Source organism: Vombatus ursinus, unplaced genomic scaffold (genome assembly GCF_900497805.2).
Source record: "Vombatus ursinus unplaced genomic scaffold, bare-nosed wombat genome assembly UNPS02014335.1, whole genome shotgun sequence".
NCBI lineage: Eukaryota > Metazoa > Chordata > Mammalia > Diprotodontia > Vombatidae > Vombatus > Vombatus ursinus.
This window is the reverse complement of record NW_020954113.1, coordinates 262,748-288,821: the sequence shown is the minus strand read 5'-3', so window position 1 is coordinate 288,821 and position 26,074 is coordinate 262,748. Positions and strand designations below refer to the sequence as shown.

General features: G+C 39.1%; 1 protein-coding gene across 2 annotated transcripts in view; it reads right to left on the bottom strand.

Moving 5' to 3' along the window:
* Positions 1 to 26,074, bottom strand: part of SLC12A1 (solute carrier family 12 member 1) — a 136,982-nt gene that overhangs the window by 26,434 nt on the left and 84,474 nt on the right. For both annotated transcript variants that reach the window (XM_027860925.1, XM_027860926.1), the window contains exons 18-20: positions 20,404 to 20,510; positions 16,934 to 17,016; positions 2,974 to 3,117 (exon numbers count right to left, since the gene is read on the bottom strand). In XM_027860925.1, coding sequence (XP_027716726.1) covers positions 2,974 to 3,117; positions 16,934 to 17,016; positions 20,404 to 20,510 — 334 coding nt within the window. The remainder of the gene's footprint in view (positions 1 to 2,973; positions 3,118 to 16,933; positions 17,017 to 20,403; positions 20,511 to 26,074) is intronic.

Sequence of the window (26,074 nt, the reverse complement as noted above, 5' to 3'; positions counted from 1 at the left end):
GTGTGTGTGTGTGTGTGTGTGTGTGTGTGTGTGTGTGTGTGTGTGTGTATGTGTGTACATATGTGTATATATGTGCATATATATACATACATATATATATTCTTTTTTCTTTGAATCAATTCTGATGAGACTGAGATTCAATCATTGCCAACCCTCCCATTTTCTCCTCTATCGTGAAAGCTCTGCCTTGCATGCCTCTTTTATGTGAGATAATTTTCCCTATTCTAACTCTTCTTTTCTGCTTTTCCCAGTGCATCCCTTTTGCTCTTGAATCACTCTCATTTCTTTTCCCAATTTTTTCTTTATCACTCTTAGCGCTTTCTTTAATTCTTTTAGGAATCTTTGTTGGGCTTATGTCTAATTAGAATTTTTCTTTGCAGCTTTGTTTGTAGCTGTTTTCTCATTGTTGTCTTCTTTTGAGTTTGTGTTTTGGTCTGAAGCTTGGGACAGTGTCTCCCTACCCCTAGGTGAATAGAGCCCAACTTTAACATAAAGTTCCAAGTTAAGAAATAGGCTGAGGAAATGATCAAACAATTAAAAAAAAAAACAACTTGTCCATAAAAAACTCCTGCAAGTAGCAGGGAAGACCAAGACACAAAGGGTGTTATTTTAAAGTTGTTTGGGGGGAAATGTTGGGAGAGTTTGGCTGAGTTACTGCCTTTAATTTACCATCTTCAGGTGCCACTTTTTAAAATAAAGCCTTCCCTGATCCTTCTAGATGTAAGAAATATATTCTTTACTTTCACCAATCGTAAGTCTTATTTACCTTCCTTCCCTCCACTCCCACCATTGAGGGCAGACACTGTGCTTTTCCTCTTTTGTATCTCTAGTGGCTAGACCACTGTCTTGAACATAGTAAGTACTGAGTAAATGTTGGTTGAATTGAATTGAAATTGATATATCAGACAATATATATGTATGTATGTGTATATATGTATTATATATATAATATCAGATAATAATCTCACCATTTGAAAAAATTGTGGTACCTTTATAAATATGTAACTTAAAAATAATGACCAGGTCTTCTTGGATAGCCAAAATACTAGGGTGTATGGGAAGGACAGAAACTAGCAAATGATTAGGTGTCTACATAACTCAGCTGGTTTTCCAGAGACCTATAGCTTTAAGAATCTTTTTTTTTTTTTTTTGTAGTTTTGTAGTATTTTTTGTAGCTGTTTTTGGCAGCTCCTAACTTCTTCTGTGATTGGGTAAGAAAGGCTTATGCCAAATTCAGAGGTTTTACACCGTAACTGTAGTAGAATATATATATATATATATACATACATACATACACATTATATTATATTTATATAGTATATATATTATGTAGTAGAATACCTACATGTATAGACCTATCTATCCATCCATCTATCTATCTATCTATCTATCCATCCATCTTTTAAAATCCTGTTCAATTAGGTGATTGTTCTAGAACTCTAAACTTCTGAGTATTTCAGGTAGAAATGAATAACAGAAAGTAGTACACTGGTGAAATACCACTTTTTAAATTCTGCTCTGAGTCTGGCGATATCTAGAGAGATATTATCCTTTCCTGACTTAATTAAAATCAGTAAATGGTTAATGTATACATTTAGCACCACCACTACCCCCAACTACGTCCAAAAACTTTCCTTAGTTTTCTTAAAGAAATACATGTTAAAACTTTCACATTTTTGTACCAGCAGAGGCCACTACAAACCTTTCTAAACTTCTCAACTATGTTTATGGAGAACTAGTACAAAGGATGAACCATGCTAATCTTTCTTTTTATAAGATGACTCTAGGTTTATTGAGTCACATGCTGTTAATCCAAGACTACCAAGACCAATTTTAATTTATTTAATAATTTAAAATATATGTAGATGTAATTTTTCCAGGGTTCTGCTGTTGTGATTTCATTGCCCTATTACCATATGAGAGGCAGTGTGGTGTAGTAGCTAGAGACATAGCCTCAGAGTCAGGAAGAACTGGGCTCAAGTCTGACACATACCGGCCAAATGACTATGGACAAGTCATCCAACTTGTCAGTGCTCTAACACAGTAAGTTTCAGGGCTGGTTCCAGTTTGACACTGGGAAGGGGAGTTTTCTCACTGAGAGTTCTATATATCAATAAAAATCACAAGTCTAGTAAAAATCTTATTATACATAAAAGTGATTTAATATCTTTAATAATAAATACCTATGAAGTCATGGTCAGTGTCCAAGGGGTTCTTTGAAAATGAGGAGGATAGGGCTTTATGGATTGTCGGGCCTTTATTACCCTAGTCCCTCATAATTGTCCAGAGATGGAGAGCAGATGGGTCAGGTTTAACTCAAAATCCCAGTGCTTTTTGGACAACAACATGCCGTGTCCCTGCTCTCTTACGTTCTTAAATTTCTCTTCCCTCTCCACCTTCATCTTTCTCTGCCAGTCAATACTCCTTCATTTCACATCCCTAAGCCTTCTCAGGCAGTGGTGCGGTGTGAGAGAGGGAGTGTTGATTGGGAGTCAGGAGACCTGGTTTTAATCCCACCTCAGCTAAGAACTAGCTAAGTTAACCTTGGGCAAATCGCTTTTCCTCTAAATGATTCGGCCTTCATACCTTCCGGTTACCTCTCTCAGGCCTCTTCCAGTTTTAATAGTCTATGAATCACTGTGAACTCAGGTGTCTGGATCTCAAACTAAATCATCTCTTTATTATGTAAAGTCCCTGAAGGGACTTACATCTAAATCCTCACCTTATTCTCTATGGAGACCATTAGTCTCCAGATTTCTCAGACCTATTTTCCTCTTCATACCCTTGATCCTCCTGCTGGCCCCTGATCCTTCTGATTCTGTCTCATCCTCCAGTCATCCTCCCTGCACACAGAGGTCAGTAAAAACTTGCAGATGGCCTGATTTTTGAAATTCAGCTAAAAGATTGGAATAGTTTAGCAGTGAAAATGTTATCCTTTTTTGGGTAAGGGGAAGGGGAGATTTTGAAGCTTACCTTTTTTGGGAACTTGCTTGGTGATATTCAACTTTCCAGCCTTTTTGAACAGTCCCCGGATACCTCTACTTCCTTCTTCACTCTCGTTATCTTTAATCGTGGCTTCTAATGCCAATCTCTCTTGTTCTAATTTTTCTAATTCATCTGTTAAAATAAAACAAAGCCAGTAACAAATTACCCACTTGTTTAGCTCAGAATCAAAGAGTTTGCAATGATAGTTTTATGAAATCCATGCAAATGTTTCTCTCTCACTCATTTTCTGTATATATGTGTGTGTATGTATGTGTATGTGTGTGTATATATATATATATATGTGAGTATATGTATTGTATGTGTGTATATGTCTACATCTCCTGTGATCAGCTGGATGGCACAGTGCCCTGGAGTCAGGAAGACTCATCTTCCTAGTTCAAATCTGGCTTTAGACACTTACTAACTGTATGACTCTGGGCAAATCACTTAACCCTGTTTGCCTTAGTTTCTTCATCTATAAAATGAGTTAGAGAAGGAAATGGCAAACTACTCCAGTATCTCTGCCAATAAACCCCCAAAATGGGGTCAAAAAGAGTTGGACGTGAATGAAAAATTACTGAAAATACCCATAATCAAACAATTACTATGTGTCAGAGGCATAAATTCAATCCAAGTCTTCCTGACTTCAAGGCCTCTGCTCACTGGACTATACTACTTTTCATATATGTGTGTATGTATATATGTATGTATGCTGTCTGTTTATGCATATATACATATACACATAACTATCGCTATATGTGCATGCATGTTTACATATGTGTATATATCTGTGCATATATGTGTATCTTATATATTTGCATATATGTGTGTGAGAGAGACAGAGAAAATGGATTACACAGTTGGAGTAAATGAAGAGATAAAAAGGAGATTCAAATGGGTGGCAAGGCATCAGTGTCATTTGCTTGTCCTTCCTCCACTTTCTCCCATCAGAAGAATATTTGTTAAATCCATAGTTTATTTGCTCTTTTAAGTTGTTTATATGTTTGTGTAAAAATGTATGCTCTTTTAAAATTGTATTTGTCTAGATAAAATTTAGATGACCTTAACTTCTTTTGATTCATGTATAGCCTTAATTGTAGATTTTCTGTCTGTATTGTTGAGGCAGTAGGGAGAGGAGGCAGTCGGGAGAGGATTCTCCCACCCCCTGGCTTGAGTCATATGAGAGAGGTTCTTGTGGGATCTGATTTTATTAATAACTCTTATAAGCTCCTCAGTAACAGAGAAAACCTAAATTGAGATGACTCAGGACCATCAGCCTTGGCAAAGCTATGTCATGAATAAGTAGATTTAGGTGGCTTAAGAAAACCTGAGAGGAATCATTCTTTCCTAAACATTTCCAAGGTATCTCTCAGCTCCTGAGTAGATGGTAGAGAAGACAGAGGGAAAATCAAGTATATAGGGCTGGCTGAAGGCAAGGGTTAGGAAAGAGTGAGTATATCCTCATTCCAAGGGTGAGTGCCATCCAGGAAGGAGTAGTGCCTCACTTACCAGGAAGTATATCTGCCTATTCACATAGATATGCATCTATACACAATGTACATCCTCATATATACATATATATACAGATACATACATGCAATTGTATCTGTGTATGTGTTAGTTACATAGTGGAGGTGAGGGATTACTGTTGGGCAGTCCACACTGATAATCATGCATGCCAAAAAATGAAAGGAAAGCTAAGGGGACATTTTGGACAGTGTTTAGGGGGTCTTGAATTTAAACATGCCAATCACTGGTACTGAGTAGGTTAGGGAAAGATCATATCTCTCTGAATGTGTATATGTCTGTGTATACATACACATAGTGAATATACATCAAGCTGATCATTTAAAAGTAATATATATTTCAGTGGACAATATTAAGGAAGTAGTATTGAGATTAGAGCAATAGTTGTTCATATTGTGAGGAATAATACAGATTTTGGCGGGGGGGAAGTGAGTGGAGGTACATATTGAGTCTTCTTTTTAATCTGCATAGAAAAAAACCCCATTCCAAAACTGAGGTATGTGGTATCTTTTTCACTGTGGGTGACTAAAGTACCTGATGAAAGCATCTGGACAAAGATACAGGGTACAAAGCAATAAACTTACAGAAGTGTACCAGGCATATAGTAGCTACTCATTAACTGCTGGATTAAATTGAAATCCAAATGCAGCAATTAAAGATCATCAAGCTAAATAATAAATTATAGCTGCCCTGGGCAAAAATTTACCACTTAGGGAAAAACATCCATCAATAGCTCCTTCTGAGAGTGAAATACTCTGTGATGGTGACTAGTACGTTCTACGTTCTCCTTTCCCTTTGGAAATAAAAGAGAAAGGGAAACAACAAGGTTTTTGATCTCAGCACTCAACTTGCTCCAAAGTTATCAGTGACCTCTTAATTGCCATATTCAACGACCTTTTCTAAGTCCTCATCTTTCTTGACTTCTACACAGAATTAGTGCAGTGGATAGGATGTTGGACATGGAGTCAGGGAGACTCATCTTTGTGAGTTCAAATCTGTCTTCAGACACTAGTTATAAGTATTGAGCAAGTCACTTTACCCTGTTTACCTCAGTTTCCTCATCTGTAAAATGAGTTGGAGAAGGAAATGACAACTCCCTCCAGTGTCTTTGCCAGGAAATGGGGGGAGGGGTCATGAAGAGTTAGACATGCCTGAACTACAACAAATACAGGATTAGACACTGTTGTCTATCATCTTCCTTGGGATACTCTCTCCTCAGTTCTCATGATGCTACTGTTCTCTCTTGGTTCTCCTACTAGTATGACTTCTCCTTCTCTATCTCCTTTGCTAGATCATCATGCGTATTCCACCCCTTAAATGAATGTATGTACCCCAAGACCCTATCTAAGAACCTCTCCTCTCTCTCTAATCTCTCTGTCTCTCTGTCTGTCTCTCTCTCTCTTCACTAGTTCCCACAATTTCAGTAATCATTGTCTATGTAACCAGCCCCCATCTATCCCCTGACTTCTGGTCTTGCATTACCACCTATCTATTGGACATTTCCAACTGAATGCCCTGTAGGCCTCCCAAACTCACAAATTTCATTCTAAGCCTACCACCTCTCTTCTGAATGTCTCTCTCTGTGTTTAGGGCACTACCATCCTTCCACTCTCACTCAGAATCATTCTTGACCTCACTTTTCCTCACCCCACATGACCAATTGGTTTTAAGAGCTAGTTGAATCTATCTCAACCACATTTCTTATGTCCATCCTTTTCTCTTCAGTCACACATCCCCCACTCTAGTTAGGATCATCATAATTTCTCACCTGGGCTATTGCAATAGCCTTCTAACTGGTCTCCTTGCCACAAATCTCTTCCCTCTTCAATCTCATTGGCAATGTGATATTCCTAAAGGACAGATCTGAGCATATCACTCTTTGGCTCAATAAACTGCAGAGAGTTCCTAGAATCAAATACAAACTCCTCTTTTTGTCATTTAGAACCCCTTTCAACTTGGCTTCAATCTACCTTTCCAGGCATGGAATACATTACTTCTCTTCACATACTCTATGGCATAGCTAAACTGGTCCTCCAGATGGTCCTCACTCACAACATTCCATTTTCCATCTCAATGCCTTTAGGCTCTACACCTAGGAGGTATTCCCTCATCACCTCTGACTCTTAGAATGCCAGCTCAAATGCCACCTTCTATAAGAAGTGTCTCTCCAGATCCCCATGTCCTTGTTGTTTTTGTTCAATCATTTCAGTCATATCTGCCTCTTCAAGAGATCCCATTTGGGGTTTTCTTGGTAAAGATACCAGTGTGGTTTGCTATTTCCTTCTCTAGCTCATTTTGCAGATAAGGAAACTGAGGCAAACAGAATTAAGTGACTTGCCTAGGGTCACACAGATAGTAAGTGTCTGAGGCCAGATTTGAACTCAGGTCTTCCTGACTCCAGGCCTAGAATTCTATCCACTGTGCCACCTTGCATCCTAACCAAAAGTACTTTGTATGCCTCTTATATATGTTTTATATGTACTTACCTTTGTATGTATTTATGTATATTGTCTCCCTGATAACTTGTGAGATTCTTGAAGGCAGATACTGTTTCATTTTCCGTTTTTCTTTTTCCTTTTCTTTTTGGTGAGGCAATCGGGGTTAAGTGACTTGCCCAAGGTCATACAGCTAGCAAGTGTCATCTGTCTGAGGCTGGATTTGAACTCAGATCCTCCTGACTCCAAGGCCGGAGCTCTATTCACTGTGCCATCTAGCTGCCCCCACTTTCTTTTTTTGGTAGCCTTAGCACCTAGCCTAGTGCCTGGTACATAGAGGGTATTTATTAGATATTTATTGCTTGGTGGTCAGGTATAAAGATCTGGTTATTTTCTTCAGATTTTGGTTTCTTACTATTTTCCAAGAAAAGATGTATACTTCAATACGTCTTATTTCAAAAGAACCAGAGAACCATAATTTCATCAGTATGGTACTCCCTTTACATATGCAGAACACAATTCCTTCATGCCTCATGAGCTGCTGGGGCCCAAAATATCATTACTTTGTGGCCAACCATCTTATGATTAGCCTTCCCAAATTTAGCGACACTGATACTCATTTTAAGCTGATACATAGTTCATCACCTCTAACAAGGTATTAATGTGGGACTTTCATGGAGATTCCAAAGAAATAGAAAGACGATAACTAATAAACATAGTCAGAAATGTTATGAGGGAATGGACAAAAATTCCTAGCAGTGGCATTACAAAATACTATTATCCAGTATGTACAAATGGCAGTCTTGTTGATGTGGTTACCTTTTTTTTTCCCCAGAGAGCAAGGCTGTGTGTTCTCTTGATTTATCAATTATGTATTAATTAACTTTCAGAATGGACAAATCTCTCAGATGAGTATATTCTACAGTTCCACTGAATTTGTTGGCATTTTTCCAGTACTTAACAATTAATCTTTTGGCAATGATGTTAGATTTAAGGTCAAATCATTCATATGATTTACCCAATGCCCAGAAGGTTTTTGAGATTAGTAGCCACAGAAAATCAGGGAAACAAGATCGTTGCCATAAAAGATCAGATGTGAGCTGCTGAGTACACCTTGGTAAGGGGCTAATCCTAGACCTCGATACCATTACATTAGGGGTCATGATTCTTAAATTTTGATGATGACTATGGCAAGTTTCACCATTTTTATACAATCAGAGCTGGACCTAGTAATTTTTGTACTCATGGCAAATGACATGAAAGGTATTCTCAATTGAGGGGTGGGGGATTGGGGTGAGGGACAGGGGGCAGAGAACAGGCTTAACACACAGCCATTTGGGAGTTAGGTGCTAAGTAAGTTCTATTGTTTCTATGCGACCAACGGTCTTCAACAGCAGTCGGCACTCTCCCAGTTCAGAGGCAGCACGGCATGGCAGCTAAAGAGCTGGCCCTGCAGTCGGGCAGAGCTGGTTCCAGTTCTGCTTCTGATGTATAATGGCTGTGCGACTCTGGTTAAGACACTTAAATTCTCAGGGCTCTAGGCAATCCATTAAGACTGTAAGTTGCAAAGTGTTTTTTTGTTTTGTTTTGTTTTTGTAAAGGGCATTTTCTCATCTTGGATATCCTATCCATATATCAGTTAAATCATGGGTCTAGTCTCAAGTCTAAATTCAGCACCTTGGGGCAAATCCCCTAGTTAGTTTCCCTACCTAGTTTTGACTCTGTGTAAAATAGTACTTGCTTCCCTCTACCGTCCTCCGTAGATGCTTATCACAATCCATCCTTTTTGTTCTTGTCCATACCCTCTCATTGGGGCAGCGAGGTGGTGCAGTGGATAGCGCACTGGGCCTGGAGTCAGCAAGACCTGAGTTCAAATCTGGTCTCAGACACTTACTAGCTTTGTCATCCTAAGCAATCCACTTAACCCTATTTGCCTCAGTTTCCTCATCAGTAAAAAGAGTTGGAGAAGGAAATGGCACACCTTTCCAGTATCTTTGCCAAGAAAACCCCAAATGAGGCCACAAAGAGTCAGACACAACTAAAACAACTGAATAACAACAAAAATGCCCCCTCATTGGGTAGTTGCTACAGGGTTTCTTGACCATATGTTAACCCAATATACTGGACTTTAGGAAGAGAGTGCCTTCAATCCTGAAAAGTGCTTGAAGAAAGACATGAGAGAATTGAAGAAAGATGTTTTAAAACAGGCCATCAGCAGCATACTAATGCAAATTCCAGAACTGGTTTTTATTATACAATAAAAATTGGAGAATTTTCAGAACAGTGTGGTCCTATGAGGTCCTCACTGGGATTATTTTAATTTTGGTCAATTGATTTGCATTTCTTCATTATTAAATAAGCAGAAATATCCTTAGGCACCTGATACAACACAATTAATTCCTCCAAAGCCACAGCCTCTGACTTTTATATTTTTAAGACCACACAGAGAGATGTGGATACACATAGGCTATGCACAGACATTTTCAGCAGTGTCCTGGCTAATGGCACATTGTCCATACGATGAAACTAGGGAGCATTCTTTGGCTGCCATACTTCACTGGATTTTTTGGACAGGTCACTTGTGGGTTAACAAGGATGCTGCAGGGATCTGAATAGGGCCAGCTTCTTCTGAATAATGGAGTGGGAGAGAGGCTGCGCTGAGAGTTTCTGTGTTGGCCCAGCCCCAGTGCACCCTGTGATTCAGCCACTAAATGCCTTACACTTTCTCCTTCAGTCTGGGCAAGGGAGAAAAGATCCTCCTTTGTAATGGAGTCGACAAGCTGACTGAAGAACTGGGCACTGTTCCAACTCTTTGACTGAGTGGTTTGTAGGAACAGCCACCCGGGACAGAGCAGATTGCAAAATGCCAGGCCAAAGAGACAAAACCAACTCCAACTTACCTTTCTAGCCTTCTTTCACACGAATCCTCTATTTTCATAGCAGCAGAGAATTTGGAGCTAGAAGGGACCTCAAAGGACATCTTGTCTAACCCCTTCATTTTACAGAAGCAGATAAGTGGTATAGTGGATGACATAATAGAACTGGGGTCAGGAAAATATGGGTTCAAATTCTGCCTCAGACGTTTATTAGCTATGTGATTCAGGGCAAGTCACTTTAACCTCTCTTAGCCTCAGTTTTTTTATCTGTTAAACTGGGATAACAATAACCTTTTCCACAAGGTTGTTGAGAGGACCAAATGAGATATGTAAAGCACTTTACAAACCCTTAAAGCGCTGTTATTATAATTGTTATTATGAGTCCAGGCCTCAGTTTCCTGTGGCTATTTTTTTTTGTCTATGGCTGTAAAGTTGGGATTCAAACCCATTTTCTCTGACTCTCAATCCAGTGCAGCTAAAATGGACTATTGACTATCTTTTGTTTGCTACTTACCTTCTTTTTTGCCTCTTACATTTGCAAAGGCCATCTCCTATGCCTGGAATTGCCTCTGCCTATTGAACCCTCTGCTCTCCTCTCCACTTTTTTTTTCCTTTTAAAGGCCCACCTTATATGCTACCTTCTCCATGAAACCTTTTCTGATTTGGTTCCTCCCATCCCAGCTGAAGGAATTCCCTCCCTATTCTATCTTGTTTCTTCTCATATCCCCCAAAATAGTCTTAGAGGTTAGTTCTTTGAAAGGGTTTGATGAATACAAAAGGACCCTGGATCTGAAGTTGTAAATGAAATGTAATGCCAAAGCAATCATGATTAGAGTTGATTTCAGTGCTTCGAATAGTGGATTAGGCTGCAATGATGGGACTGACCATGTGGTAACCCAACATGGTGGCTAATTATTGCTCCCTCTGCCACATCACCTGCTTCTCAGTATGGTCTACTCTTGTTTTTAAAATCTCCTAGGCTTACTCTGTGAATTCCTGTGTTAAGCACTGAAAATATGGAACAATTACTCCTTGGTTGATTACAGATGGAACAAGAGACAGGAAAGCCTGTTTGGGAAATCATATCCTTATTCAATGATATCTCTTTTCTTTATTAATCATAAACTTAGACTCTTACCATGGTCAATCAACCCTGAGCTGTATGTTAATATGAATAAAGTCTGGTTAAGATAAGTGCGCTCCTGCAGTACTTGCCTTACAATCAAGTAATTATTTACTACATCACCATATGTCTTTATTTTGCTAAGCTCTTTGATCAGATACAGAAGCATCAATGGGCTGCTGTCATGCTCATAAATCTTACCATACTTATGCTCAATTCTTGACCAAAGTAGATGGTGAATGACAGTTCAGCAATTTATTTACTGCTGGTCCAATTTGGGCTATTTGCATAGGTAGAACATTTTTGTCAAACACACATGGGAAGTGGAGAATAAAAAAAGAGATAGTTTTTTTTTTCTTTTAGGGAAATGGATTAATTTATTAAAAGAAAGTAGCCTCCATTAGTGGTGCATGAGCTCTGGTAAGATACTGGTTAGTGTGTTATGAACATTGATCTGTTTCTTTAAAAAAAAAAAAGAGTTGTTTCCATTGTATTAGATTGTGACATGGTATAGAAGTGATTTTCATTAACTGGTAAATTACCTATAAAGCAGATTTGTATTCAGAGACTCTACTTTATTAACTACAGTGTATGGGCATTCTGAAATGGCTAATATTTTCTTTAAATTAGAATCTGTGATGACTCTACGTGGCCTGGATTGGATAAGATATTATGATGATCATTAACACACTGTAACGTAATACTTAAGATTTATCAGGCTCTTATTAAATCCTATATTAGAGTTAAACCTAATGGAACCCAAGATTATTTTCCCCAATTCAGAACCTAATATGAGATTTGCATCATAAGTTACATAAACTTCAAAACGATGCATGGAAAGTGACTCAGAGTTAATTTCTATCATTACATTTCTGTTGTTCATGTTTGTCATGTATATTTGTATTTCATTGTTCTTTGTTTACCCTAGATAGTTGGTACTTATAATTATTTCATTAGAAGCAGACTGTACTTTCTTTTTCTCAACTAAGAAGCAGAAATATTTCAAATATCAAAGTTGATTTAAATAGGATATACATCCCTTGGGAAATTAAGAGGGGATGTAGTTCAGTGCTGGGATTCTTTTAAAAAATGCTGTGATGTTTTTTCACTGTAGTACTTTACAGAAACTAAACTGATAGTTCATTCTGTGGCAATCAGAGACATAGAGGAAAGGGGGGGGCGTTTCATATTTTCTCTTTTCCTCTCTCTCTTTTAGCTTGAAGTGTACAAAGCAAATGCTTACCAAGTGCTTTGTAATTGTAAAGCGCTATGAAATGCAAAATATTATCATGAATACTTTAACATTTTAATTTCATATTCAGTCCCTTTCTCATATCTCTCCTAGTACTTTGTCTTTACTTCTCACAGGCACCACATTCTAGTTTGAATTATTGAAGTCCTTTTCTTATGTCCTTTAATGGTTTGTGAGCTCCTTGAATTCAGAAGCTGTGCCTTACTTGTCTTTGTATCTCCAATTCCTAGGATGGTGCTTTGCACATAACAACCATTTATTAAATGTTTCTTAAACGAATCAAAGTGGTAGTCTAATTTTTAAAATGGAAGTCAATTGGTAAATACAGGTACAAATGTACCGAAGAAGTTAGGTCAGACATAAGAGCAAGGGGACTTATTTCTTACCTTGAGTCCATTTTGATTGGTTTTTCCCTATTCCTTGTATCCTATATCCAGTCATCTGCCAAGTCTTGACAATTCTGCTTCCACATCTCTCTTCTCCTTTCGTTTCATATGACAGACCCTCATCACCTGGACTATTACAGTTGTCTCTGAATTCATCTCCCTGCTTCTAGTCTGTCCCTCTTCTAATCCACCCTCCTCACAACTGCCAGAATAATCTTCCTAAAGCTTGACCATGTCACTCTCTTACTCAAAAATCTCCAGTGACTGCCAATTGCCTCTCAGATAAAACATGAACTCCCCAGCCTAGTATTTAAAGCCCTCCATAATCTGATTGCATCTAACATTTCCTGATTTATTTCATGTTACTCCCCTTTACATACTTTATAGCAAAGCCAAACTTCCTTGTTAGCTGTTCCATGAACTCACCATTCAATAGCTCATCTCCTTGCCATGGGAAAATGTCCTCTATGCTTGGAATTCACTTTCTCCTTACTTATGCCTTAGGAATCCTTGGCTTCCCTTAAATTATTTTAAATTTACTCATCACTTTACATACTATTCCTCCTAGTAGAATGTAAGTTCTTTGAAAGTAGAGGCTGTTTTTATTTTTGTCTTTTTGTCCCCTATTTGAGAAGCAACATACTTATATCCTTAATCGGAAACTGGCCTGGGAATCAGGAAGACCTGGGTTCAAGTCTCTAAGGAGTTCTCCTAGCTTCTCAGTGCCTAGAGCATCTCTCAAAGACTTTGAGTTGCAGTGAAAGTGCTCATCTGTACTGGTAGAAGGAATTTACTCATTGGGAGGTCCACATACTAAAGAAACCAGCAGATGTCTGGGCTTAAAAAAAAGCAAAAAGCAAAAATAAAAACTAACTCCTAGTACCTTGTACATGGCAGGTCCATAATAAATATTTGAATTAAATTGATTGAATCAGGACAGTGCACTCTCTACTGGCCTACCTTTTTTTTTTACTTTAATTAATGAACATTTAATCTTCAAGGCCAAAACTGGCCTCTTATGTAGTCATAGTAGGTGACCATAAGTGTGGTTTTATTTTATTTTGCTTTTTTTGTTTTGTTTTGTTTTAGGTCATGATGAAAGACTTCCAGACTTGAAGTCAGAGGCCCTGGATTCAGATGCAGTTCTACTCTTTATGTTGTAAAATGTGCTTTGCAAATAGTAGACTATAGTGTCTGAGGCCAGATTAGAAATCTTGTCTTTCTGACTTGAGCCCTTGAAAGTTATTCATTGTGCCATCTATTGTGGCACCATTGTGCTTTAAGTAAGTCCCTTTACTTGCCTAGATTTTAGTTTTCTCATCTGTAGAAGGATAGGCTTGGGCTAGATCATCTCTGGCATCCATTCTAACTCTAAATCTTATGTATCTATGAGAGGCAGCAGGAAACATTTCCTTCATTGATAGCTGAAATTATGCTATTAGTTATTTTTTATTTGTGTTAATTATCATCCTCTCCAAGATCTCTTTTAAAATGGTCTAGGGGGGAGTAACCCTACAAGACCTTGATATGTATGAATTAATGAATTTATCAAGTATCTTTCCTTTGTTGATAGGAGAGACAGAGAAAGACAGAGAGCAAGGAGAGAGACAGAGACAGAGAAAGATAAGAGAGATACAGAAAGACAGAGAGAAAGACAAAAGAAACACAGAGAAAGAGAAAAAGACCAACAGAAATACACAGAGAAAAAAAGACAGAAAGTCAGAAAAACAGAGAGAGACATAAGGGGGAGAGAGAATGGGGAGGAAGGGGAAGAGAGAGAGAGAGAGAAAGAGAAAGAGAGAACAAAGATACAAAGATCCTTGGGTCAAAGATACAGAAAGGGAAAAAGGAAATATAAAGTAGGGGTTGAGGACACCATAGGCAGCTGCTGGTGCGGTGGACAGCACTAACCCTGGAGTCAGGAAGACCTGAATTCAAGTCCAGCTGCCGATACTTACTAGCTGTATGATTCTGGGCAAGTCACTTAATTTCTCTTTGCCTCAGTATCCTCAACTGTAAACTGGGGATAGTAATAGCACCTACCTCCTAGGATTGTGGGGATTAAATGAGAGAATATTTGTAAAATGTGCTTGGCAAATGTTAGATGCTGCATAACTGTTTATTCCATTCCCTTCCTCTCACATTCAAACTATGTCTAATTAACCGTCCGGGGTTGGTGCTAAATATAGCTTTGCTTTGTAAAGCCCTTGATGCATTGATGCAAGTAACGTAGCCAATATACTTTAAACCTATCTTCTCAATGCCCAATTCCTAATATTTTCCCCCAAGAGTTCATTCACAAGATTTACAAGTTCTTTCAATAATAGGTGGTACAGTGGGCAGAATACTGTACTTAGAATTAGGAAGACTGTGTTCAGATCCTACCTCAGACACTGATTAGCTGTGTGTCCCTTAACAAGTTATTTAACTTCTCTTAGCTTCAGTGTTTTCATCTATAAAATGAGGAAGTTGGATCTTACAGCTTTCAAGGTGCCTTTCGGCTCTAAATCTGTGATCCAATGAACCCTTCTGTTATAATGGGAATAATTTGTCCAGACCAAATTTGCCACAGGCAAATTGGACCTGGACCCCAAAATGGCATGTATTCCCCCCCCACTTCCTTGGCTGAATAGAAGTCATGCAGTTCTGGATCATATGATTGGGTTGCAGAGATCAGAATCTTTGTTTTGTGCATCAAAGGTTTGCTTGTACTTCAAGAATAGAAAAGGAAAGCATATTTTCAGTGGAAAACATCAGTCACAAATCAGAATTAGTGTTTCTGTCTACTCTTTTAGATTACTGTTTCACAATGTGATCAATCTTGGCCCATTTCCATATTAGCTGCAAACCAAATTGTGGGCTCATAAAGCAAAATTGTTTTTTTTTTCTTGCAAGAGATGGATTAATTTCTATTTTATGAAAGTCTTCAGAAATTAATTTAATTGATTATTTAACTGATGATGTTTATTTTTAATAATTCTTGCTTTACAATTTGGTTATTGCTACCATTGTTATTATTTTAAATCTACTGTTAAAGTTCCCTTCTGGCACTTGCTTATGATATGGAGAAGATCCTGGCTTATCAAAAGCCATGTCAGTGGAGCTTAAGATCTGTCAGGCCCTATTAACCTAGAAAAGCTCTGAGTAGGGATGGATGATAGGTTGGATATCTCTTGTTAGACAAGTAGCCTCCCTAAGTTCAGAGAGGCTATCACCCCTATAGCTGCAGGGCAATGGATTTTTTCCTTGCATTAACTTCTTGAAGACCATCAGTTAAGGTGCAAAAGGGTTTTCATTTATATTAGTGGAATAAGTATTGCTGTTGTTCAGACGTTTTCAGTCGTGTCCGACTCTTCATGACCCTATGTGGGGTTTTCTTGGCAAAGACATTAGAGTGATTTGCCATTTCCTTCTCCAACTCATTTTACAAATGAGGAAACTGAGGCAAACATGGTTAAGTGACTTGTCTAGGGTCACATAGCTAGTAAGTGCCTGAGGCCAGATTTGAACTCAGGAAGCACCATCTAGCTGCTCCAGTGGGAGGAGTACACACACTGAAATCATAGATTTGCAGTATTGCAGCTCTGTTATTCTCTATGTATATATTTATTTGGGAGGTCTGGTCCAGTAATTTCACTGGAGTGAAGACCTCCCTGTGAAGAACTTCAGATCAGAAAACAACAAAGCAACATGTAGTCTTTTAGAGCTGTTTGAAGAGGTGAGAGGTTAGTTAGCGACTTGTCCAGAGTGCAGAGCTGTATATGTCCGAGGTGAGACTTGTACCAAGGTAACCCTGATTCTGAGAGTAGCTCTTTTTTGTTCATACTGCTATGAAGCCTCTAATACTACAGGAGTTCTTAACCTTTTTTATATCATGGACCCCTTTGGCAGTCTGGTGAAGCCTATGAACCCCTCCTCAGAATAATGTGCTCAAATAAATGCGTAAAATAAAATATATAGGATTACAAAGGAAACATCATATTGATACAGTTATCTACATATTTCTCATATCTAAATTCATGGGCCCCCTGAAATCTATCTCTAGACCCCTTGGAGGCCTCTGGACCCCAAGTTAAGAACCTCTACTCTTATATTATGACTGATAACAATAGCTAGCCTTGACATAGGGCATTTTACATAAGTGGTCTCATTTAAGAATAAGAAAATCAAGGTGAAACCACTAGTGGATGGGGCATTTTCTCTTAATTGATGAATATTTTGCTTTTGTCTATATTTCTAGCATTTAGCAGGACCAGGGCTACAGTTACAAGTCAATAGAGAAAATACTATTTGGGGGAGGTCGGTATATATATTTTAAATCTAAGGAGCAAATATGAGTTAGTACCTACCTTGTACCTGGAGAACCTGAGAGATGTCAAACCCTTGGCTAATTCTGACAATAACCACACCAATCTCAAAATCGAAGGCATCACTGAAAGTGAAATCAAAATAAAATCATTGTTTTATCCCAGAAGAGACATTTCAAGCTGATATCTTTGAAAAAGTTTCACAAATGCTGATACTGTCAAGTGATTAAAAATGATATGGCAAAAGCACCAGAGATGATGGGCAAGAAAGAATGATTCCTCTTCCAAATTTTTCCTTATTCCTTATTTTCCTGACTTAGATATATCAAGCATTAAAAACAAATGGATCAGTTAGGAGCCAGTTTAGTCAATTAATAAAAATCAATGAGAAACTGGATTGATCATTGGATTATCAGGTCCATTTTCCTATCCTGTAAAAATGGAAACTTGGGTCTTCAAAAGGTAGCAAAAAAAAAGGGGGGGGGATCATTCCTATATTTAAGATCAGAGAATATTTGGGCTAGAAAGTGCTTTAGAGATAATGTGTGGTGGGGAATCATGAGATCTGGATTCAGATACCCGCTGTGCCATTTAGCCTCTCTGTGACAGTGAGCAAATCATTTCGCATCTTTTCTGAACCTCAGTCTCCTCCTTTCTAAAATGAGAGCATCATTCTGGGTATCTCTAATATCTTTTCCAGCTCTGCCATTTTATGATTCTCTATTTTTCTCTGACTCAATTGTTTACTGATCTGCCTGGCCACCTGTCCCTGCATCTTACTAGTTGCCACAGTTCGGGGCTTCAGCAAACACTTCAAAGCTCTGCCCTGTCTCAGATTGTCAGCTGGTGGTTGATGACCTCACTAGGGCCTCTAAACGCGACAAAATGATGTTTGTTGAGCCCAGCCTTGTCATACATTAGCTGACTGCCAGATGGCAGTAAGCACCAATAAACAGAACTGTGTTGACTGCAAGGTTAGACGTGCCTACTGATGAAACTGCACTACAGTTTCTCTAGGTTATTGGGATCCAGTTTTGTGAGATTCTGTGCTGTTTTCTCTTTCAGGAATCTTTTGTAAGGGGGAAGGTTTGTCTAATCCCTGGGGAGTAAAAACTCTGGGGAATCTCTGATCATTTGTGCACCTACCTGAGTTTGCAGGAGGAAGTACCATTCAGATAAGAAAAGTCAGGTTGGGAATTTATTCAACCCCTGGTTCTTCTGGCACGTACATGGCTCAGAGAATCATCCCACATTATCTGTTCCCCTTGGGCAGCAGTAAAAAAGCAAAGGATCTTAGCGTATTACGGAAAGCCAGGTACTCAGGTAATAGAAGCAGCATCAGGGACACAGTAGCAGAAGGAGACACCCAGATCTGCCGTTTGGGGAGTGTGGTTCAGTCAAGGAAATGATTAATGGGTACTTTAAGCTTATTCTGTTGGATAAATGTTTGTTAGGTGAGATTGAGAGGCAGGATAGCAGAATGGTTAGAGGTCAAGTCTTGACGTCAAAAAGAGCTGGGTTCAAGTCTTGTCTCTGATACACATTAGTTATGTGACCATGGGCAAATTACTTATGCTCTCAGGGCCCTTAGGCAGTTCTCAGGTACTTTAGCTGATAGAGAAGTCACTGATCTGTCTCATAACAGGCAGCATCCAAGATGGGAGTTACCTACCCTGATAAAGTCCAGACAAAATAATTGTACGTTTAATTTCCGAAGGTGAAGAACTTCTCTTATATTTTTCAGTGCACCAAGGGACAAAATGCTCAGTTAAAAAATTCACAGGCTTGTTATTAAAGTAATTTCATGTATAGGTGGTCAATGTATGGCTACAAATATAATTATCATCTTGATTTCTAATCCAGCAGAGGAGGTGAGGGATTGGAGTAGTTTAAAAAGTATTCAGTATGTGCAGAAGGCTCTCTTCTCTGTACAAATGACCTGGTTCTATCGTAGCCCCTAGCACAGGGTAGAAGGGCAAGACCTGCCTAGACCCTAGCACACAGTACAAAGAAGGGGAGGAACCCTTTCAGCTTGATGGCTTAGGCCAGGAAGGATGCTGGAGAATACTCTGCACTGTAGCTTCCTGTTGCCCTATGGTGAAGGCCTCCTTGGATATATAAGCCAAGGGAAAAACCCCCAACACCCCCCCCAAAAAAATTTGACCATTGACTAATTAGGCCAGTAGCTATAAGAAATAGTCAGCTAATTTCCCATAAGCAAAACGAAAAAAAATTTCCTTCCTTTGGACTTCTGGAGTATGTGCTCTTTGGTGTGAATCAGACAACTGAACCAAAGGGCCTTTTTGTTTCTTGTTTTTTAACAGGGGCCTTTCATTCCATTGGCTGCCAGTACTGAGGTATCGGTAATTACAGGGAAATTGGAGAGCTATGGTTGCGATGCACCTTGAGTAAGAGCAGGGACTGTCAAGAAATTTATAGGTGTGGAGAAGTACAGATGCCAGTTGGGGCCACCAGCAAGTGATGGCATCTCTGAGGACATAGTCAGAAGCAGTCTATAAAGTACAATGGGAGCACTTTACTCACACTGGTGATTGTAAACTGACTATGGAAGTTCTGTTGACACAGGACGTGGAGAGCATCATGCAAATCCTGTGGAGGAGTGGCGACTTGGGACTTGGTCTAAGATTGGGTTTGACCCTGCAGCTCATAGTGGTGGTGGGGTTTTATGCCCTTTATGAGTTATGTGGCTTCCTGTCAGTTCTGCCCATGAGAGTAGAATGAGTCCTGTCTATATATATGTGCCTTTTAGAGAAATGGGTCTCTGGATAGCCCTCCTGATTTGGTCTGTTGTTGGGTTGTGGTATTGACTTAGGTGAGAAATTGTAGGAAGTTACTTTCACATAGCATCTTGTGATCATAAGATCTGATCCTGTGGAGCTCTTACCTGGTTAGTGTACTTCCTTCATCAATAGTGTAGGTATAATAATAGGGAGAAATGATAGTTACATTAGGCATATACCACCAATACTATAATAATCACATGAAAAAAATATGCTATGCCTTAATCAGTTCACATCCCACTAATACTTGCACCCTTCAGAAGGAGACAACATTTAGGAGTTTTCATATTACAGAGAGGATCTTATAGCAAAGGAATATTAAATGAGTTATTCAAGATCCAGAGGAAGTCAGGGGCTGAGCTAGGACTGACATTTGTATTTCAGATAATTCAATATTCCTCTTTTGTGGACCAGACTATCTCTCTAATAATTATGTAAATAAATTTTGTTGGGTAAAAAACACCAACTTTTTCTTTTCTGAAGCCAAAGGTGAAGGTGACATGAATGGAGTAGCCCTCACCTCCTCTAAGACCTAGGAACATATGATGTTATCATTGGCTTTATTTATAGAGAATCCAGAGTAACTTAAGATTATATTTTCCTTGGTGTAAAAGCAATTCAACATGGCACATGCATGTCTTAAGCACTGTCCTGGTTAGGATTTTATCATTTTTTTTAAAAAAAGGAATATATTTAAAACTCATCACTTACTGTATAATTCCCACATAGTTCTCAATCTCTGCAGGGGGAGCTTTCCTCCAGTTTTTTTTAAATCCAATCACCATAGTGTTTGGTTTCATTCTTCCCAAGCCCGAGGCCTAAACAGTACATAAAAACATGGACACTCCTTACCATACATATAAAACACTGCAGCAAATGAAAAATAATGGTCCAAAGATCACTGAAGTAGCGTTCTTGAGATTTTGAAGATTAGATTACATTTTAGTGTGTGTCCTTCATGCCCGTACCCAAGCATAAAATGGAAAGATTAGTTCTAAATCATCTTAGTCATAAATGGTTTTTAGATGACAGAAATGTAGCTTTTCTAAATTAGCATTCATTTGCATTTCTTCTGACATACACTCATTAAAATGATTCAATAATTTAAAATCAAGAGTGGGTTGGTTTAGTGGCTGGCATGCTTATTGTAACAGAGTGGTACCAAGCTCGTTTCCAATTGTAACATCTGTAATGTCGCTAGTAATGAGGTTCATCTTTAAATTTCTGACATGCAAAAGCCACTAAAGGATGAATCTGTGGCAGCAGTTGAAATGGAATATGGCATGTTTCCAGAACCAAATCTACTCTACTGAGCACACTGTATACACCAACTCCAAATTTTCCAATTGGCATCCATACATACCTCTAATTCCCTTTTGGTTACATTATCTGAATACCAGTTCCATCAATTAATACTTTGAAGTTGATTTAAGTGATAGAAATATGTGCAAGTATATTTGTCATTCAGCTTAATTAGAATAATTAGAATCTCTCTAGTCTAAATGTAGATCTACGTGAAGTAATTTTATTCATCTCTACCCTGATCTGGGCTCTCTTGTCTTCTCCCTCTCTACGATATCATTTGGAATCAAGCTCCCATGGTTTCAGTTATCATGTCTTTGCACATGACTCATATCTACTTGCCCATCCCTAATCTCTTTCCCAATTTCCAGTCTTGCATCTACATCCACCTGTTAGACATCTCAAACTGGATATCTGTTAACATTTTCAACTCAGCATGTCCCAAACTGAACTCATTATTACCATCCATTAACAATACAATACTTATTTATGAAATTGGCAACCATGAGTGGAGGGTTTAGCCTAGGCAAGTGGAGGCTTCATCAAAGACTAGAGAAAATGAGGAGATAACAGAGAATTAAGAGGACTTTGGAGGTGCAGGGTGGGAGAGAAGAGGATGGCTTCTATTTTATCAATAAAGTAGCAGATGTCTTCTGGGAGGAGGAACAAAGAAGATCTTAGGAGAGAAGAAAATGTTTGGAATAGCCACAGTGGAGAGTGTGATAGAATGCCGAAAAGGGGAAAATAAAAGTATTGTATGCAGCAGTAAGGGCTCAACTGAGATTAGAAAACATCAACCTGTGGGAAACCCATCTGGCACATCGGTGTGACTTTATCTAGTAGTGTTCAGCAACAGATGAGTAGGAATAGAGAAAGCAGATAATGGCTATGACCCAGGATTCAAGTTAGGCACGATGTGTCTGATGACAGGGCAAAAGGACAAAGTACTCCAGGAAAGCTGGAGACATATGGTTGAGTTGGTCAACCATATGGTCAAGATTGTGACAGATGGGGAGTGCAACTATAATAAGGGTAATAAAACTTGGAAGACAAGAAGGGGTAGAGAACTGGAGGTTATAGTGAGTATGGAGACTGTTTGGGAGGGGGGAGACAAAAGTAGAGACTGGGTGTGGAGGTCAGAGAGATGAACTTCAGACTTCTGGAACATTGAGGTGGTATAGTTATGGGGGATGATGGTCAGATCATTGGTGTGACCATTTCTTTCTATGGCTGAAGTGAGATGAAGGTGGACAGTACGGAAGTTTGGAAAGTTAATGCAACTGATACAATTTCAGCTGCAAACAGGAACATCTGGAAGACTCCTCCATCTATAGGAAGTCTCTCTTTTGTTTTGACTCTGTGCAGGACATTCTCCACGACAGTGATGGACTCCTTTGGCAAGTGTATATCTCCCTTTTATGCCATCTTTAAATGATGATAATCAGGACTCTTGAACAAAATCATTTCTGTAGTTACATCCATAAAAGAACATTATATGATCTCAACAATCAATAATAAATCCAGCTCTTGTATTCTCTACACTTTTCCGCCAGTTGTGGGATTCTGAAGGTGAAGCCTTCCACACACACACACACACACACACACACACACACACACAAAATCATTTGCAGAAGTCTACCTGTTCATTTTTCCTATTTTCGTCTGGAGTACCTTTGATATATGGGCAGATCATTTTCATGCAAATTTTATAGAGATGAGCAGGTACACATATGAATTTTTAGCTACTGATGTCCTCAGTATTAATGTTTCAGTAATCATATTATTTATGATTTCATTTTCAAAATCATTTGGTGTCTCTCTACTTTCAAATATCTTGAGAATAGATCCTTCAGTGCTGACGAAATTGTGACACAGCCGTCATCTTGGTACAAGCCCTTGTGCCTGGACTATTGCAAGAGCCTTCTACTCGGTCACCCTGCCTTGCCTCCCCCTACCCCAATCCATTCTTCATTGAACTGCCAAAGTGATGTTCCTGAAGCACGTGTCTGACCATCTCACTGCCCTCAGCCCCCATTGCCCCATTCCACTTTGGCTATATCTTGTATGCTCATAGGTAGTTGTCTGCATATTGTCTCCCCCATTGGAAGGGGATCTCCTAAAGGGCAAGGACTCTGTTTTCTTTCTATCTCCAGAACTTGGCATAGTGCCTGACGTATACTAAGTACTTGTTGATTGACTAATTGACATGGTTCTCTATATTTTTTTTCCTGCATGTTCTTGATCTGTTCCAGCTTTTCTTCTTGATTGCATCCTTTTAGTACTATTTCCTCTTCATCATGCAACATGTGTACCTTATTTGTCCGTTAGCTTTCCACAGAACAGACAATGAAGCATATCCATCCTCTTATTGCAGAGAAGCAGGGGAGCTTTGGGACAGAATGCTGTCTACATTATCAAATAAAGTCACTGGAACTGATTTTATTTAATTGCTTTTCTTTATCAAAAGAGAGGTTTCAATCTGGAGTGAGGCTGTGACAGAAGTGATTTAAGGACAAACTATATAAATAAAATGTATTTTTTAAAAAGAAAAAAAGGCAAAGTTGCTGATATTTATTCCTAAGGGCATACCCTATCCTTTGATTTCTGAATTTCCATATTTGGAAGAGTCACAAGTTAGGACCATATCCAGATGACAGAAATGTTTGTCTAGGCAGGACAGGAAATGCAAAGGGGAATGCAGACTCAAATGGATAGTCTTGGAGATTGGGAATTAAGGATTCATAAAAAAGCATCACTATCTTTCTGTCATCTGAAGAGCATGCACAAAGTCATTCAGTAAAGAGGAATGATTTTTGACATAATAGGCCCATGTGTAGATAGAGTCTGTCCCCAAATCTCTCTGGCTTGTGTCGCCACTCGTGGAAAACCTGCGAATGTCAGTATCTGTTTGTTTTGCCTTTCCCAAAAGGCCCTCAGTTTTCTGACATCTATTTAGGTTAACGAAAATTAACAACAGGGCAGGTTTTCTTCAACTCCCCAAAACTTGCCAGGTAGGCTCTAGAGTCCATTTACTGTTAAGACAATTTTCTGGCGGTTGTCGGGCGGCCTTCCCCTCTGGCGGGGCCCGCCTGGCCCTCGTACTTGCTGAGTCACTTGAGTCAGAGCACCCACAAAGGGTTATCAGTCCAGAGCTGGGGAGGACCTCAGAAGCCATCTAGACCCATGCCTTCGTTTTACAGGCTTACAGAGGTTAAAGGACTCACCCAAGGTCACTTAGGTTGTCGGAGTTTGAATCCACCGGCTACAGAGATGTAGTTTTTCCGCTGCACCAGGGTGCTTCCTGAGATAGGTCCAAGTTGCTTCTTGGTATGTGTTGTTCCCTGTTGTGCTGATGTCTCAAGGCATCCTGCTGTCGGTGGGGCAGCTTTTCTTTCCCATGACTCAACTATCATCTTGGCATCTGTCTGGTGTAAGCTGCTTTATACACAGTTTCCTGCATGGGGCATGTGGCCGTACAAGCTTCTCGGTCTCCTCTCCTTGTAGTTTGTATATTTCCTCCAGAAGCTTATCCCTTCTTCTGTGTACATGTCCCCATGAACAAGAAGAAGAGACTAGCTAGCATGCCTATTACACGTGATCAGAAGGGGAGGTTGACTGGTCCCATAGGAAGAACAAGGGATAACAGACGGATGGCCCAGATGATGTAATGGCATTCACAATACATTAAAAAGACCTAAGAGAAGGCCTTCTGTATGCTGAGCAGTTCTTCTCTAGGTTTATGAAAGGACATGAAAAAGAATCCCACAGAATGAGAAGGCATGGATTGGTTGCAATCTGCCCCCACGTTAGTGAGATCCCAGATCTACTGAAACATTGAAATAAATGTACTTTAGTGTCCTAACCATACCTGTCTCCCATAGCCTTGTCAACGGTGATAGTAATTCTTATCTCCTCCTCACCAATCTTCAGCACCAGTTGATTTTTTTATTTCTGCTGCAGAAGTTGTCTTCTTCAATATACATTATTTGACCCCGGCATCCCTTTCATGAGGGCCTTTAAATTGCTTCTATCCATTAGTATCAGATCTTCACTCTATGCTTTAAAACCCCTTGACCAAATCCATGGATTATCTCACATGGGTGATGTTCTCATATGCTCAGGCTATCCCCTCACCTTATCGTGGTTCGTTGACTCAAAGTCCCCTTAATCCATTGTCCCATTCTTGTTTATAAACCTTCTCACAATGCTGCTATATGACTAAACTCACTTTGCTGGGCTTCCCCTTTTTGCTGTTTATTTTTTAGTCATGTCCAATTTTTTGTAACCCCATTTGGGGTTTTCTTGTCAAAGATACTGCAAGGGTTTGCCATTTCCTTCTCCACCTCATTTTACAGATAAGGAAACTGAGGCAAACAAGTGACTTGTTCAGGGTCACATAGCTAGTGTCTGAGGGCAGATTTTGAACTTAGGTAGAGTTTTCCTGACTCCAGACCCAACACTCTATGCACTATGGCGCCACCTAGCTGCCCCATAAGCATCCCCTAGTCTTAGGTAAAGTAGTTCCTGAAGCACCTTCGTAAAAGCTATCCTAGATGGATCAAAGATGAGGTGACCATTTCCTTGGCTACTACCTCTTGCCTTATTCTGGGAATGCATCCCACATATGCTTTCTCCTCACTTTCTCCCCCAAATATACACTTAATATTATTTTTTATCCTAGTCCAGTTTCTATGATTATTTATGTATTGTTTTCTTATTCAGTTGTCTTTCCTCATTTTGTCTTCACCCATGTTATTGACCTTAGATGATGAACTTGCAGAAGGCACTTTCTGTATATAGTGTCTAACATAATTTCCAGTGCAAAATTGAGTTCAGTTCAATTCAATAAGCCTTTATTAGTCATTTACTAGATCTCCAGGCTCTGGGAGATGAAAAAAAAAAAAACAGTTTTTGCCTTCAGGGAGCTTACATTGCCCCATTCTCCTGAGGTTTCAGACTGTCCACTCTAACTTGCAAGTTATTGAACCAGATAGTAGATTTCTGAGTGTTAGGATTTATCTATCCATTCATCCATCTATCTATCTATCTATCTATCTATCTATCTATCTATCTATCTATC